We start from the raw sequence: 17,313 nt of genomic DNA, 5'->3' as shown, positions 1-17,313 counted from the left end.
ATGTGACTACCACCAAATTACCAGTAATGATGAATGGGCATAGACAGAGAATGTATACTGGCAATCCTGTCACAGAGCTTGCTCTGTAATATGATATTCATTATGTTGGTGCCTGTTTTACTCATTCCATCTGGATCCTCCCTCCTGACACCAGTTTCTCGGAACTTCTCAGGTGGGAATTGACTTTACGGCATGTCCTTGGATGTCGCCATCCACATGACCTAAATTTAGTTTAATTTATGTTGTCTCGCCAGTTCTTTTTGTAAATATTCCTTTTCTTTGCTCCATTTTATTATTTTATTTTTCTGACTTGTATTTTTCTCTGCCCCTGTCACCTGTCTACAATGTATAAAGCACTTAGGTTTCTGCTCTTATTGACTCTTGCGCTATATGTCTTCCATAGTGTCTTTCTTTCTTGTTACTCTATCTTCCACCTTTAAGTTCTCAGGTTTTTATATCTGGTCTGGTGCAGGGACCAGTCTTTCTTTCTCGCCCCATCTAGTAAGTCTCCCCTAACCTAGGATTCTGGGGGACTTTTCTGTAAATCTTCCCATTTTTTAAACCTCACTAGTGCTTTACTTCATCCCTCTTCCTTTCCTTTCAGCCTTTCTGCCAAAAGAAAGAGCCACTGACTCCAAATGCTCATATGTTTCTGCATCTTTTATATTTTTTCTCCTGCTGCCGCTTGTGAATAGATTGTACAAATTGCGGTATTGTTGTTAGGGCTCCTTGAAATTTGTTGAGAAATGGGAAAAATTTTCAAAAAATGAATATTCAGATTTAAAAAAAAAATAGTTCACTGATCTCAGTTTTTGTTTTCCTTGCTCTCCCCAAAACAGTCTCTCTTCCTTCCTCATTGTTAAGACTTTTTTAGTTGTAATTCATTAATTATTATTTTTATTGTGCTTTAATTCTGGAATTTCTTAGTTTAACATTACATTATTATGATTTTTGTGCTTTTAATAGTGTGCAATTTGTTATGTCAGGTTCTATGAGTTTTTCTCAATACACAGATGAACAATTTATTCATTTCTTTATGTTTACAAAGCCAACTAGCACATAGTGGTAACTTACACAGACGTTTTATTGCTTTGAAGAACAGGATTATTGTTGTGTTGTTGTAATAAATGCAGGCTGATTAAAGAGCAAGTTGCAAGAAAGGTGGCAAGCTAGGAAAATTTGAGAATTGGGGGATTGTAACAGCAATTGAAAAGTTTCTCTGAAGAAATGAATCTGTCTCTCTCTCTCTCTGATACAGACTATATCATTTTTGTAGTTGGTATTGTAATTCACAAATGATATTTTTTGATCCATTACTAGATCTTGTAGTATTAAAATGCAGAGTAGAAGTTATGAAATAAAAAAAGAATTTTACCTGAGTACAAGACATGAGCGATAAGGGACAGAAATGATTGAGCCACAGAGAATGGGATTTTTGGGAATTGTACAAGGAATGGTTGGGAACAGAAGTTGAAGAATGAACTGCACAATTTTAAAGTTATTCATGTTTATTTTTTTACATGCAATGCTAGATCACAAGAGAGAATCTTTTGTTACAAACAGGCGAAGGAGAGGGAAATGGACTATAAGAAGACTGTTGACCAGTTAGTGAAAGAAAAAGATGAATTAAATCATCAGCTGAAGATTATGCAACAAGGTACGTTTATTGTTGATACATATTACAGAAACTGATATGGAATCGCTGCAATTGTTTTCAGTATGCAATTTATCCCTGTAGTTTCTTGTGTCATTATTGCATCAACAGTGGTCTTAAAGTATTTAACATGTAATGAGAGCTTATGGTACTCTTTGCTGGTTGTCTGTCTTGATGAAAACAAATACCTCATCAGTCCTGTAAAAATATTGTATACTTTTTACCGAATTTAACCTTGAAGCTGTATTGATCGTACAGCAATAATTGTTAAGTCAACAATAATATTTTCCTCAGTCAACCTATAAATTAACCGATTTTTAAGATTTTTTTTAAACCAGTGAAACAATCAGCATAAATCTTTTTGCACATTATTTATTGATTCTTGGACAAAATTTTCTGGGTTTCTTAAGAAATTCGGTCATCATTAAGCATTAAGGTCTTAAAGTTATGTTTTAATCGATAATCACCATTTATTTATTTTGCCTACTGGCTACCAGTTTCGGTACACAGTACCATCCTGAGGCCATCCTATAATCAGAAAATTTGATAATACAGTAAGGACAATAAGCAGTGAGCTATTTACAAACTATTATCCTCTGTGACAGCAAACATATGGTACATAGTACACCTTAAATGTATAGGCAGCTTCTCTTCCCTGCCATGCAGTTGTCATTCTCATTTTCCAAGTAGGTGTGTCAAATACTAAAATAACAGTATTATGAAAAGGAAAGTTGCTACTAACCATATGGAAAAGATGCTGAGTCACAGATAGGCACAACAAAAGACTGTCACAAATAAGTTTTAGGCCAACAAGACCCTTGTCGAAAATATATAGAGACACACACACACACACACACACACACACACACGATTGCAGTCTCTGGCAACTGAAGCAAAGCTGTGGCTTCAGTCGCCATAAACTGAAACTGCAGTCATGTGTGAGAGTCACGTTTGCCTTTGTGTGTGTGTGTGTGTGTGTGGGGGGGGGGGGGGGATATTTTTGACAAATATGTTGTTGGCGGAAAGCTTATTTGTGACATTTTTTTTGTTGGGCCTACCTGCGACTCAGCATCTCTGCTATAAGGTGAGCAGCAACTTCCCTTTTCATAATTTTGTTACATTCCATCCCGGATTTTCCATTGTTTGAAATACTAAAATAAATTTTATGCTGTTTTTAGATATCTTTTACAATGTGACTTTTTTGAGATGTAGCAAGAAAAAGAAAGGAAAAAGTACTCTGTAAATAGGTGGCACTTTTATCACTGTTGACCACAGTTTACATCTATTTAAAGCTCAATAATGACCTTTTCTTTTAGTGTTTGACACATCTACTTGCGAAGTGAGTGTGACGACTGTGTGCCAGGGGTAAGGTGTTACCAATATATTATAAGGTGCACCACATACCATATGTTGCTGTCATAGATGATAATAGTTTTAATATTTTGCAAATAGCTCTTGAATTATTGTTCTAACCATATTATCAACATTTTTGATCATAGGGTAACTGAAAGACAGTACAGTGTAGTGAAACCAATATCCAGTAAATGAAATAAATAAACTGTGACTGTAGACTAGAACATAAACATCTCCAGTATTGTGTAAGTTGCTATTCCATTGACAATATCTCAGCAAAATGAAAGACAAAATTTATTTTTTAATGGTGAATGAAGGACTTATTTATGTCCCTTACTGATCTCAATAACTGAAAAACTATAAGTGAGTTACCAGTGTGTCTTCTGCAAAAACTGATTCAAACTGAATCATCTCTTCATTCCGAGATAAAAAAAGGAGAAAATTAGGGAATTTAGTGTGGCGGTGGCGGTACTGCTTTTAAATTTCAAAAAGGCCTGTGGCAACATGCGTTGGCAGTTAATAGTGAACATCATTCGACAATTTGAAAAACTCTCAAAAGTAATCATATTAGTTGAAATGTGTGTAGAAGAAACTTTGTCAAATAATTTTAATGTTTTTGCTGGTCAGAGACTAGAGGACACCATATTACCAGTGTTGTCACTTCATTGTAAAGAAGATCGGTAGAGACTTTGCTGAAACAGATCCCTAAAGGTATTCTATGCTTGATTAAGCAGAATTTATAGCATTAATAAGAAACTGAGAAACAAAAGTAATCAGAAGGATGTGAAAGTATGATAAAATTGCCGAGAAAACAGAAATACATGTTAAAAAGAAGATAGAAAACCTGGTAATGGACAGAAAAAAATGTAACTGATGCACCCGTCACTGTAGATGGATTAACCTACAAGTGAGTGAACCACATAAAGTACCTGGATTATCTTCTGTGTGGACGATAGAACAGATATAGGAATAGATGCTCACATCTAGCATCTGGGGACGGGGGAGGGGGGGGGGGGGCACTTTACAGCTATGCCGAATTTCTGAGAAAAGGAGCATTTAATGCCATCTTCACTTATATAAGTCTACTGTAATTCTGGTATTTTTATAGTGATGTAATGATTCAACATTTGGTGTAAAATATGAGTTAAAGCTATTAATTATCTAAAGAAAAGTATTAAGAAATTTTTTTAACTTGTATTAAGCGAAGAAACCAATAACTGGAGGATAGGAAAAAAATGAACTACGAGAGTTGCAGAAACACCATAATGAGATGCCATGGTGGTGAAGAAGTGGTAGCTGAGATGAGCTTTTCATATGCTAAGGATGTCAAAAGATAGACTTCTTTATGAAAACACATGAAGAAGTAGCACAGTATTGAGCCAGCAGAAACTGAACACATGTGGCATAAAACTTGTTCAGATGTGTAGGAACATGCGTCCATTGTGTTTGTAGAGTGGACAATGAATATTATAATACATAATAATATGTGTGAATCTTTACAGAAAAATTCAGGGCATTCAGTTTTGTAGTTCCCTCATATATGTGCACAGCAAAACTCAAATGGTAACACTGGAATTGCTATTGGCTTAAGCTACTGAACAGATGTAAGTAAACACAATTGCTCTTGAGCATTTGAAAATAAGTGCTTAGCCATTCAAAGCTAGCTGCACATTTAAATAAATAACAACAGTAAACATAAGTGCCTGGTTATGGTAATTTTATTACCACCTAAATTGTAGTCCACGACCACAGAGCTCTGTATCTGTAAATTTTTTTCTTTTGTATTACTGTTGTTTTCACTTACACCAGTGAACCTGAACATTATGACCAGTACCCATCAGGAGACTGACCGCCACCTGATGGTGTGTGGGGGCATTTGACATAGCAAGAGTAGTACGTAAGTGGAGCAGAGACTGATGAGGCTCATTCTATTGACAGTATGAACTGTAAATGGAGAAAACAACTGACATAAGTTACTTAGAAAAGGGTAAGATTGCTATGGCCTGGCACCTGGAAACGGGCTTCTCAGAAACAGCAAAGTTGTCAGCTATTGGCATGCTACTGTTGTGAACATCTATGGAAAGTGGTTGAAGGACTATGGAGGCACAAGTAGGCAACAAGCTGTTTGATACCCACATCTCATTATAGAATGTGGATGTCTGAGGCTTGCCTGCTCAGTAAAGCAGGATAGGCAGTGATTTGTGGTGGACTTATTGACAGAGTACAATTACGATGGGCACAAGAGCTTTGCGGCACACCATTCAGCCACATTGCTGGACTGGGGCTCCACAGCAGACGACTCCTACCTGTTCTCTAGTTGACACAATGATGCCATCAGCCAGTGGGCACTGTGAATCAATGGAAACATGTCGGCTGGTCGAATGAACATGTTTTTTGTTACTCCAGATCAACATTTGTGTCCAGATAACATAATGATCCAGATAAAAGGCTGGTCAAAACATGTACTGTGCAATGTATGCAGGATGGTGGGGCAGTACTGTACTATGGGCAACATTCATCTGGGCCACCATAGGATTTGGGTTAGTAACTGAGGCCACCGTGACCAAACAATTGCCATTCTTTCCTCACTAAAAAGTCTCTCCTACACAATCTGTCTTTGGATGGTCCTTGTGCAGTATTGAGCAATCTTGTGCCCAGTATGCTGAAGGGATTGCCGAAATTTTTGCAGACAAATGCCTGTAATTAATCCTCTGACCAACCTCATGCCGTAATTATTGTATATTCACAAAGAGTGTGTGTGTGTGTGTGTGTGTGTGTGTGTGTGTGTGTGTGTGTGTTGGGGGAGAGGGGTGGGGTGGGGGGACCATCCTACCCACAATCATTGCCACGTGCCTGAAAATGGTATTCCATTGTCCGCCCAATCTACAAAATAACCTGGTTCATCCTTATGCTACACCTGTGTCATTTTATATTCCTCCAGTGTGAAAAAGGATGTCTGCAAGATGGTGGATGTTAGCACCAATATACTTTTGGAAATGATCTCTAAAGTCTTGAACAGTCTTTTCACATGCATCATGAGGTATGGCATTCACCAATTCAGTAATCCACTCTCATAGGGTCCAATGCTCCAACACCTTTTCCATCAGATATCCCCAGAGAAAGAAATTACAGATGCTAAAGTCTGATGACCGCACTGGCCATCCCACACCACCCTTCAAAGAGACCAGAGGTACCGGAAACATTTCCTTCAAAACATTACTTGAATTTCGGCCTATGTGAGCTGTAGCCCCATCCTGTTGGAACCACATGTTCCCCAGTACCTCTTTGTCAACAGTCCCTTCCATTCTGGGCTGCAGAAAATTTTTCAACATTGAAATGTAATGTTCAGAATTCACAATCACAGTCCTGCCTTCCTTCCCAAAGAGGGGGTTGGGGGTGGGGGAGGGGCCTGTAGGCCGTATTGAGAGTTCTGTGTTCTGAAGGTAGGTTTTGTTGCACCCATCTTTCTCTTTGTGAAATTATTTTTCTATAATAATTGCATATGCACACAATGAAAAAGTTCACATATTTGTTGAGTTCATTATAACTGCCTAAGACAAATTAACAGCAAGAAATTTTTTGTGAATGATGTGTAGGTTTCTCCCATTTCATACACTGCCATAGAATTCAAGATTGCATCAATACTTCAGCTACCAATATTTCTTATTGCAATTAGAGAATACTTTTAGCCATACTTAAACAGAGCTATAATGTTCACAGTTACAAATGAGGCCAATAATAACAATGAAGAACTGGAAAGGCTACACCGACAACTAAAAACAGAACAGCTACTGAAAATGCAAGCTGTGAACAAATTAGCAGAAATAATGAATCGTAAAGATATGAGCAATGCAGGTCGTGGTAAGAACAAAGTTTCGTCAGCAGATCTTAGGAAGCGAGAGAAAGAATGTCGGAAACTTCAACAGGAGCTCACACAGGTAAGACTTAAAAATAGAAAATATTCCAAAACTAGAAATTTTTTTTTCAGTTCATTACAGAAAAGTCAAATGTTGTTCTGTGTTGTCCTCCCACCATAGGAACGAGATAAATACAGCCAGATGGTGGCAAAATGGCAAAAGGATATGCAGGAGTTACAAGCTCAACTTCAGGAAGAAAATACATTGAAAATCCGTCTGCAAATGGAGCTTGATTCCAAAGACTCCGAGATAGAGCAGCTACATGTTAAGCTAGCATCTCTTAGCAGTGAAACTGCATCATTAAGTAGTGCTGACAATGATGATGACTTAATAGGCCAAGGTGAGAAACATTCATTTAGTTGAATCCTCATTTAATTGTGTGTAACTCTTATCTAATGCTTTTATTTATCTTTTATTCAGAGTCAAGGTTAGAAGGCTGGTTGTCTGTTCCTAACAAACAGAATATAAGGCGACACGGTTGGAAGAAACAGTATGTTGTAGTGTCCTCAAAGAAAATAATATTTTATAATTCGGAAAGTGATAAGCAGAACACGGATCCTGCACTTGTTCTTGATCTTAAGTAAGTACCTTCTTGAATTTATTGTATTTAATGTGAGATGTAAAAACCATTTTTTAACACTGACTGGTTCCCTTCATAGAAAAGTTTTCCACGTTCGTCCAGTAACACAGGGCGATGTAATTAGAGCAGATGCCAAAGATATTCCACGAATTTTTCAGGTAAGATATTAAATACACTACTTCTTACTAACATTCTTGAAATATAATTTTTTCATTTCAATTTTGGCTGTGTTTTCCCCAAAGCTACTTTACGCTGGGGAAGGGGAAGCTAGAAGACCAGATGAGAGTGGTACGAATCAGTTGGAGCTCTCTACACTGAGGGATGATAAGCCAGGGACCTATTCTCTCAAAGGTCATGAGTTTATCCAGATCTCGTTCCACATGCCAACAAATTGTGAAGTCTGTCAGAAGCCACTGTGGCACATGTTTCGACCACCAGCTGCCTTGGAATGCAGACGTAAGTTCGCATTTTTTGAGTTCTCATATTTTTGTGGTAGCCACTCAACCTGGCAACCGGAAATTATCAGGGAATTGTTAAGTTCTGGGAAAATCATGTAACAGTCAGGAACGTCTCTCATTTTTCTGGAATTTTAGTTCATAGCTTTAAAAACAATGCATTTTTGTAATATCATACAGATCTCACTTAAAACATGCTAAAATGTTGGAACTGCACTAGTAGTGGTGAGTGTTAAAAACAGAGTTCACATTACATGGCTCATTAAGACAGGTTTTGCCGAGTGGTGGCCAAAAATATTCCGTACATGTGAACCTTGCAGCCAGGTGATGTCATGTGGTGCAAAGTATTTGTCCCACAATGCAGCAGGCATCTGTTAGCGTTTTGTACCAGGTGTCATAAGAAAAATGTGCAGTTTCCCCACTTGGCAAAACCTATCTTAGCGAGCTGCGCTTCATTATTTTGTTTCAGCATTTTCTTTTCAGCATATGTTGAAAAGTAAGTTTTGGATTTTAGTTTATTTTACAGTTAATATATGGCAATAATATTTATTTGTGCTTGTGTTCTGCGGTTGTAGTATTACTTTTATTAACGCACAGTACACAAGTTCAGTGTTTTTAGTGTTTGTATACCTGAGAGTAATCTTACCATTTTCATAATTAATTATCTGCATTTACATTTGTGTCTACATGCCTACTCTGCAAATTACATGTCGGTGTGTGGCAGAGGGTTCATTGAACCACCTTCACATTAATTCTCTATTATTCCACTCTTCAGACAGTGCACGGAGAAAATGAACACTTGTATCTCTATGTGTGAGCTCTGATTTCTCTTATTTTATTTTGATGATCATTTCTCCCTATAGAGGTTGGCACCAACAATATATGTTTTTGGAGGGGGAAGTTGGTGATTCTGATTTTGTGAGAAGATCCCAGTGTAGCAAAAAACACCTTCGGTTTAATGGTTTCCACCCCAAAGCTTGTATCATGTCTGTGACTCTCTCTCTTGTTTCTCGATAGTACAAAATGTGGTGCCTTTACTTGAACTTTCTTCATGTACCCGATTAATGCTATCTGGTAAAGATATCGCACAGTGCAGCAGTACTCCAAATGAGGACGGACACGGGTAGTGTTGGTGGTCTCTTTAGTAGATCTGTTGCATCTTCTAAGTGTTCTACCAATAAAACACAGCCTTTGGTTCACCTTCCCCACAACATTTTCTGTGTGTTCTTTCCAATTTAAGTTGTCCATCATTGTAACTCCTAGATATTTAGTTGAATTTATGGCCTTTATATTTGATTGATTTATCCTGTACCCGAAGTTTAATGGATTCCTTCTGCACTTGTGTGGGTGACCTCATATTTTTCATTATTTAGGGTCAATGGCCAAATTTCCTACAGCTACCTTACAGATATCTTATGTAAATTGTTTTGCAATTAGTTTTGATCTTCTGATGACTTGACTGGGTGATAAATGACAGCATCATTTGCAAACAACGTAAGACAACTGCTCAGATGGTCTACTAAATTATTTATATAGATTACGTCAGCATAGGGTCTATAATGCTGCTTTGGAGAACACCAGAAATCGTTTCTGTTTTACTAAATAATTTTCCATCAATTACTGCGAACTTTAACGTCTCTGACAGGAAATAACGAATCCAATCACTTAACTGAGATGCTATTCCATAAGACACAATTTGATAATAAGCCACCTGTGAGGCACAGTGTCAGAAGTATTTTGGAAATCTAGAAATATGGAATCAAGTTGAAATCCCTTGTCAATATCGCTCAACACTTTGTGTGAGTAAAGAGCTAGTTGTGTTTTACAGACTATTCTCTTAGAGGTAATTCATAGTGTTTAAACACAATAAATGTTCCAAAATCCTACTGCATATTGGCGTTCATGACATAGGCTTCATGACATAGGCCTGTAATTTAGTGGATTACACGTATTGCGTTTGTGAATACAGGTGTGACCTGTGCAACTTTTGTATGTGATTGATAATATGGAGCTATTGCATCAGCATACTCTGATAATACTTTGTGTTCTTTGATGCTCCCTGCCGCCGTTGGATAAGCAGCTGCCAGCAGCAAGTCGTATACTCTTAGCTCACTTATTTCTTACATAGTTTAATTCTTAATTTCTTTGCGTGTTTTTGGGTACTTGCATTGTTTAATTCACAAATTTTGGACATATTATAGTATTTGAGAGTTGTAGCATCGTGTTTTAGTAATTGAACAGTGTAAAATCGCGTAATCTCCTTCTGTCGCCGAGCAATGTGTCAGTAGTGCGCAAGTAGCAGCATTACTGCATTTTCTAGGCAATCTTTTATTTTAATAACCGTTAAAATTTTGTGTTGATTTGTTTGTGCTGTCTGTAGATTAGTTCAGACGTTCTTTGCACAACAGTATTTAGCATGGATAGGGACTGTGACTGCTGTGTTCGAATGCGGGCTGAGTTGGCATCCCTTCGCTCCCAGCTTCAAGCAGTGTTGGCTTCAGTCACGCAGCATGAGGCTGTTGCCAATGGGCATCACTGTGGGGGTCCAGACAGGGGTTTGTCGGGAACGGCCAGCTCATCCCACTTATCCCCCGATCGGACTTCGGCTGTGGCTGCCCGGGATACTGCCCACATTGTGGCTGACCCCTCACCCGTGGTAGAGTGAGAGGTCGTCTCGAGGTGTGGCAGGGGGCGAAAGACATTCCAGAGGGCTGAACGGAAGGCCTCTCCAGTTTGTCTGACGAACCGGTTTCAGCCTCTGTCTCCGCCTGATACTGATCTTCGGCCGAACATGGCTGCTTGTCCTGTTGCAGAGGTTGCCCCTCAGTCTGCAAGATCCGGATGGTCGCAGAGGGTGGACTTACTGGTAGTTGGGAGCTCCAACGTCAGACACGTAATGGGGCCCCTTAGGGACATGGCTGCAAGGGAGGGGAAGAAAACCCATGTGCACTCTGTGTGCATAACAGGCGGAGTCATTCCAGATGTGGAAAGGGTCCTTCGCGATGCCATGAAGGGTACAGGGTGCACCCATCTGCAGGTGGTCGCTCACGTTGGCACTAATGATGTGTGTCGCTATGGATCGGAGGAAATCCTCTCTGGCTTCCGGTGGCTATCTGATTTGGTGAAGACTGCCAGTCTCGCTAGCGGGATGAAAGCAGAGCTCACCATCTGCAGCATTGTCAACAGGACTATCTGCGGACCTTTGGTACAGAGCTGAGTGGAGGGTCTGAATCAGAGGCTGAGACGGTTCTGCGACAGTGTGGGTTGTAGATTCCTTGACTTGTGCCATAGGGTGGTGGGGTTTCGGGTTCTGCTGAATAGGTCAGGAGTCCACTACACCCAACAGGCGGCTACACGGGTAGCAGCGATTGTGTGGGGTGGACTGGGCGATTTTTTGGTTAGATGGCCTTGGGCAAGTACAGAAAGGGCAACAGCCTCAAAGAGTGGAGGTTATACTCAACAACCGAGCTAGATTAATAACTGGCTCCTTTTACCGACCTCCCGACTGAGCAGCATTAGTGGCAGAACAACTGAGAGAAAATCTGGAATACATTTCACATAAATTTCCTCAGCATGTTATAGTCTTAGGTGGAGATTTCAATTTGCCAGATATAGACTGGGACACTCAGATGTTTAGGACGGGTGGTAGGGACAGAACATCGAGTGACATTATACTGAGTGCACTATCCAAAAATTACCTCGAGCAATTAAACACAGAACCGACTCGTGGAGACAACATCTTGGACCTAATGATAACAAACAGACCCAAAGTTTTTTTTATAATCCTATTTACTTCCATATTCAGGGATGCTGCAACGGCCTTATGATCATTCTTGGGTTTTTGCATTTGTTTAAATTTGGCATGCCTTTTTGTTGTTTCTGCAATAATGTTCTGACCTGTTTTGTGTATAGTAGGGGATCAGCTCTGTTTTTTATTAATTTATTTGGTATAAATCTCTATATTGGTGTTGATAGTATTTCTTTGATTTCAAGCCACACCTGGTCTACAATTACATTGTTAATTTGGTAGTGGAGACTGTCTCTCAGGAAGCAGCAAATGAGTTTTTATCTGCTTTTTTTGAATAGACATGCTGTTCGTTTATTTGTGGAGAGTTTGGTATTCGGTCTTGCTATGACAGCCCTGTGTTCACTAATCCCTGTGTCAGTTTTGATGGTCATTATTAGCTCAGCATTATATGTTGCTAAGAGTTAAAGCGTATTCACGCAACTGTTTACTATTAAAGTGGGCTCTTGAACTAATTGCACTAAATAATTTTCAGAGAAAGTGTTTATGCGCATTTCTGGATTTAAACATGGATTTTCCTCAACTTATTGAGGGTAAATTGAAGTCACCATCAACTATAATTGTATGAGTCAGGTACAGGTTAGAAATTTGACTCAAGTTTTCTTTGAACCTTCAAGCAATTGTATCACTTGAGTTGGGAGGTTGGTGAAATGATCCAGTTATTATTTTATTCCAGTTGCCAAAGTGACATCTACCCATACTAACTCACAGGAACTATCTACTTCAATTTCACTACAAGATAAATTGCTTCTAACAGCAACAGACACACCACTGCTGTCCTTTCTGACAAAATTTCGGCTGAACTTATCTCAGTGCTTATAACGATTGGAGCAGAAGTGCTTGGAGCTCTGGTACTTTCCCAACAAACACAGCTACAACAATTTAGAACTGTTATGCCAGTGGTTCCTAAATCTACATTCTTCCTGTGTTCGACATGGACCTTTCGAGACTGAAGTCCTTTTTGTGTTTCCTGAAGACCCTCTAACCTAAAAAACTGCCCAGTCCATGGCATGCAGCCCACCACCTGTATAACTGGTTCCTCTTGTAATAAACTCCTGAGCTGTTTAGCGGACACTGAAACCCCATCACCCAAAGGTGCAGGTTGAGGAATCTGCAGCCCACATGGTCGCAGAACTGTCTGAGCCTCTGATTCACACCATCCACTTGGCTCTGTATCAGTGGTTCGCAATCAGTCCTGTTGACTATGCTACAAATGGTGAGCTCTCCTATCATCTTGCAAGCACAACTGGCAGCCTTTACCACTTCTGATAGCCTCTGGAAACCATGGATAATCTCTTCTGATCCAGAGTGACACACATTATTGATGCCAACACGAGCCACCAACTGCAGTTGGCTGCACCTTGTGCTCTTCATGACGTGCAAAAGAACCCATTCCATGTTTGGAATGACACCACCCTGTATGCACACACATAGTGCATACTGGCTTTCTTCCCCTCCTTGGTAGCCATGCCACCAGGGGCCCCATAACATGCCTAACATTGGAGCTCCCAACTACCAATAATCCCACCCTCTGTGTCTGTGGCGTATCTTGCAGGCTGAGAGGTTCCCTCTGAAACAGGACGAGTGATTGCATCTGGTTGAGAGACATTTTTTTAGCCACAGATAGCATGTGGAACATGTTAGACTAATCGGGGAGACCATACATGTGCCCCCCTCCACCCAGAAAATTCTTCCGCACTCTACCATACCCCAAGGCAACCTCCAACTCAACTACAGGTGAGGGGTCAACCTCAATTGGGCTGGCCACTGGTGTGAACTGATCAGCAGACTCGTGGATTGTGCTGGACATTCGTTGGACCCCACGGTCAGTCCATAACAGTGATGCCTGTCCACTGCAGCCTCTGGCTGTGTAACTGAAGCCACTGCAGCGTGGAACTGAGAGTGAAATGCTACCAACTCAGCTCGCTTCTGCACACAGCAATCACAGTCCCTAACCATACAAAAGACTATGGAAAACTACACTACATTACACAAACAAGCAAAAGGATATTGGCACGTGCTGAGGAACTCTCCTGTAGACACTAACAAAAATCTAGTAAATTAAATTAATGCACAAAGATTCAAAAACAAAACTACCAAAGTACATACATGAAACTATATAATTCGCTCCTGCTTAGGAACATGTAAAATGTCACAAAATAGTTTACTTGGTTGTTGCTGCTGTTGCTAGGCTGGCAGCTGCTGCCTAAATAAGAACACTTCTTTCACAGATGAGTGCTGGTAGCATGCGCACTTTCAATCCATTGTAGTTGCTCAGTGAAGAATATTCAGTTTTGATTAGATGAAATGAAAAATACAAGATTCTGCTTACTTTAAGCTCTGCAAATGATTATTTAGATTAGATAATATGTATAGAGATGTGAAACTTCCTGGCAGATTAAAACTGTGTGCCGGACCGAGACTCGAACTCGGGACCTTTGCCTTTCGTGGGCAAGTGCTCTACCACTGAGCTACCCAAGCACGACTCACGCCCCGTCCTCACAGCTTTACTTCTGCCAGTGTCTCGTCTCCTACCTTCCAAACATTACAGAAGCTCTCCTGCGAACCCTGCAGAACTAGCACTCCTGAAGGAAAGGATATTGCGGAGAGCGCTTGTCCACGAAAGGCAAAGGTCCCGAGTTCGAGTCTCGGTCCAGTACACAGTTTTAATCTGCCAGGAAGTTTCATATCAGTGCACACTCCGCTGCAGAGTGAAAATCTCATTCTGTATAGTGATGTGTTAATAAGTCATATGAAGAGGAAGAAATGCAAATCGACAATTGAACTTTCAAAGAAATGTATACCAGTTTCTTGTTTTGTAAGAAAAAGCAGGAGGTTGTGTTAGAGAGTCTTTACATCTGGAAAGTGATGAACAAGTACCAAGTCTTACAGTGCAAGCATCATATTTGTCAAATGCTACTTCTGATAGTTTATGCAAGAGGAATTCTCTTAAGGTATCTTTATTATCAGAGCAAGCAACAAAAACTGAAATTGTATGGTGCCTGAATGCTGGTACTCAGCATAAGTCTTTGTGCAACATAGCAGATATTGTTTCTGTTTTCAGTGATGTTTCCAGGCAGTGAAACTGCACCAAAACTGCTTCCGGAGCATACCAAATTTGCATACACAATTGTCCATGGTCTTGCTCCATATTTTAGTGAAAAAAAGTGCCTGTATTATTGCATGCTATGATGAAAGTTTAAATACACTTGCTCAGAAGATGTACCTGGTTCTCAGATTTTGGAATGCTAAGAAAAACAATGTCTCTGTGAGGTACTTAACATTTGTTTTTGTAGGACACATAACAACCCAAGCCTTTTAAGTGGGCTAAAAAGTTTTTTGGGTAAACAAAACATAAAGTAAGTTACACAGTCATTGATGGATGGTCCAAATGTCAATTTTGAAGATATTGGAAGACTTAACAAGTGAGTTAAAACAATCCCAGAGTACAATGCATTTAAACATCGGTACATACAGATTACAAACACTGCCTAATGCCTTTAAAGCAGGCTTTAAAAACACAGATTGGAATATAGTAGAGTTTGTATGAGCATTGCATTATTTATTTAAGTATGTGCCAGCAAGAAGACTTGATTATATTAACTCTACAGGTTCCAGTCTATACCCATATAAATTTTGTTCAGTGAGATGGCTGGAAAATGTAAATGTAGCTGAGCAGTCTACAGGGTGTTTCAAGATGAATATATGAGTTTTAAGGCTTTGTAGCACATATTACATTCACCTTAAAATTGTAAATAATACAACAAATGAAAGAGAAACACAAACAGTTTTCTTAAAATTGTTCAGTGTGAACACCGATCACACATCGCGTCGCTACGTGAGTTGTTCTGAAACCTGGATCAATGTGTTGGGAGTAACTGTTGCAATAACACTGTTTCTAAAGTCGGCTAGATCAGCTTGTATTGGAGGTACATACACATGATCGCGTCAGATTGATTGCTCAACAGCAGATTTTCGATGCTGCTATTTCTTTGGAGGAATAGCAGATGTTGAAATAATGAAACAATTTATACATGCATAGAAAAATGCTCGTTCTCATTAAAAGACAACAAAAGGAAAAGGCAGTGCATAAGAAGAGAATTTCTGAAGAAATTAATCTTCTTACATTCAAGAAGTTAAAATTATTAACAGGTACCAAGGGAGGTACCACTCATTAAAGAAAAAATGCAATATCTTAAAAAATAGTGTTACATAAAACTTTCTTCCTTATGGTTTTATACATTAGAGACTTCTACATTCAGTTTCTGCCCCAAAAAAGACTATTGGGGAAAAATATAAAAGAACTCTGAAAAAATGGCGGAAAAAACGGTTTTTTTTTTTGAGTGTCTCGAAAATGTATTGTAACATTGCTTTCCATGACTTGAAATTCTTCAGAAATTTCTGGATAAATGTCACAGGTGAGTGACATTTCTGTCATCTTCACACACATTTTTAGTATTAATCTGGGAAGTAAGTCCATGATGATTCTACCAGTGGAAGTATTTGACAGTTTTTACATATTACATTGTTCTTCAGCTGTCAATCAAAAAAATAATGTGTGTTGGAGTGTCTACTTTCATGGCTGTGGTGGCATGCCGTTATTTGCAGTAAGAAAAGTTTGTAGACCATTTATTCCTATAGACTGAAAGAATTCTGTAGAAATTTGGCAAGCAAGAAACTATAAATTATTCTCTGATGTTGTATCTGGTTAGTCTCACAGTTGTTTAAACTTTTCTCTTATTTGCAAAATTTATTTGGTTCTAATTTAGTTATTTTTTTAAAATTCCACTCTCAATTGCGTATTTTCTTCACTCATTTCCACTCAGATAACAAATAATTTTTTCACTCATTAATTTGTACCTCTTATTAAGCATCCTATTTATCATTTCAGAAATTAATTAATTTCAAAACAGTCACTTTCTTTTAATGATCATCTTTGATCTTCTATAACAATTTATTCAAGTTATAATAATTTCGACTAACCTCTTCAAACTTTGTATTATGAGCTCTGGCTTATTATATTTTCTCTAGTCTGAGGCCCTGTGGGATCACATAAAGCATTCTGTCTCATTTGTATCATATTTTTGGGGTAACTCCAAAAACCGAGAAAAATTTTTTAGAGTACAGAAGCGTATAATAAGAGTAATGTGTAGTGTAAATCCAAGAACATCATGTTGAAACTTATTCAAAGAATTGGGCATACTAACCGCAGCTTCTCAGTATATTTATTCCTTAATGAAGTTTGTTGTAAATACTACATTTCTTTTTTCCAGTTAACTGCTTAGTACACAGTATCAATACTAGGAATAAGAACAATATACATAAATATTTAAAATCACTTACTCTTGCCCAGAAAGGAGTCCAGTATTCAGCAACGCATATTTTCAATAAGTTACCAACAACCATTAAGAGTTTAGTTTCAGACGTGGCACAATTTAAACATAATTTAAAAGAATTTTTGGTGGCCAACTCCTTGTACTCCATCCATGAATTTCTCAACAAGTGCAATAGACCATTTTAATGAAAATTTATTGTACTTTAATTTTGAC

The 17,313-nt window shown here is 38.8% G+C and overlaps 1 protein-coding gene across 1 annotated transcript in view; it reads left to right on the top strand.

The window, feature by feature from the left end:
* Positions 1-17,313, top strand: part of LOC126483709 (rho-associated protein kinase 2) — a 205,789-nt gene that overhangs the window by 171,300 nt on the left and 17,176 nt on the right. The window contains exons 21-26 of the mRNA XM_050106802.1: positions 1,564-1,657; positions 6,728-6,945; positions 7,045-7,264; positions 7,345-7,504; positions 7,584-7,662; positions 7,747-7,960. Of these exons, the coding sequence (XP_049962759.1) occupies positions 1,564-1,657; positions 6,728-6,945; positions 7,045-7,264; positions 7,345-7,504; positions 7,584-7,662; positions 7,747-7,960 (985 nt within the window). The remainder of the gene's footprint in view (positions 1-1,563; positions 1,658-6,727; positions 6,946-7,044; positions 7,265-7,344; positions 7,505-7,583; positions 7,663-7,746; positions 7,961-17,313) is intronic.

Source organism: Schistocerca serialis, chromosome 6 (genome assembly GCF_023864345.2).
Source record: "Schistocerca serialis cubense isolate TAMUIC-IGC-003099 chromosome 6, iqSchSeri2.2, whole genome shotgun sequence".
Taxonomy (NCBI): Eukaryota; Metazoa; Arthropoda; class Insecta; order Orthoptera; family Acrididae; genus Schistocerca; species Schistocerca serialis.
This window is presented reverse-complemented; position numbering and strand designations above follow the sequence as displayed.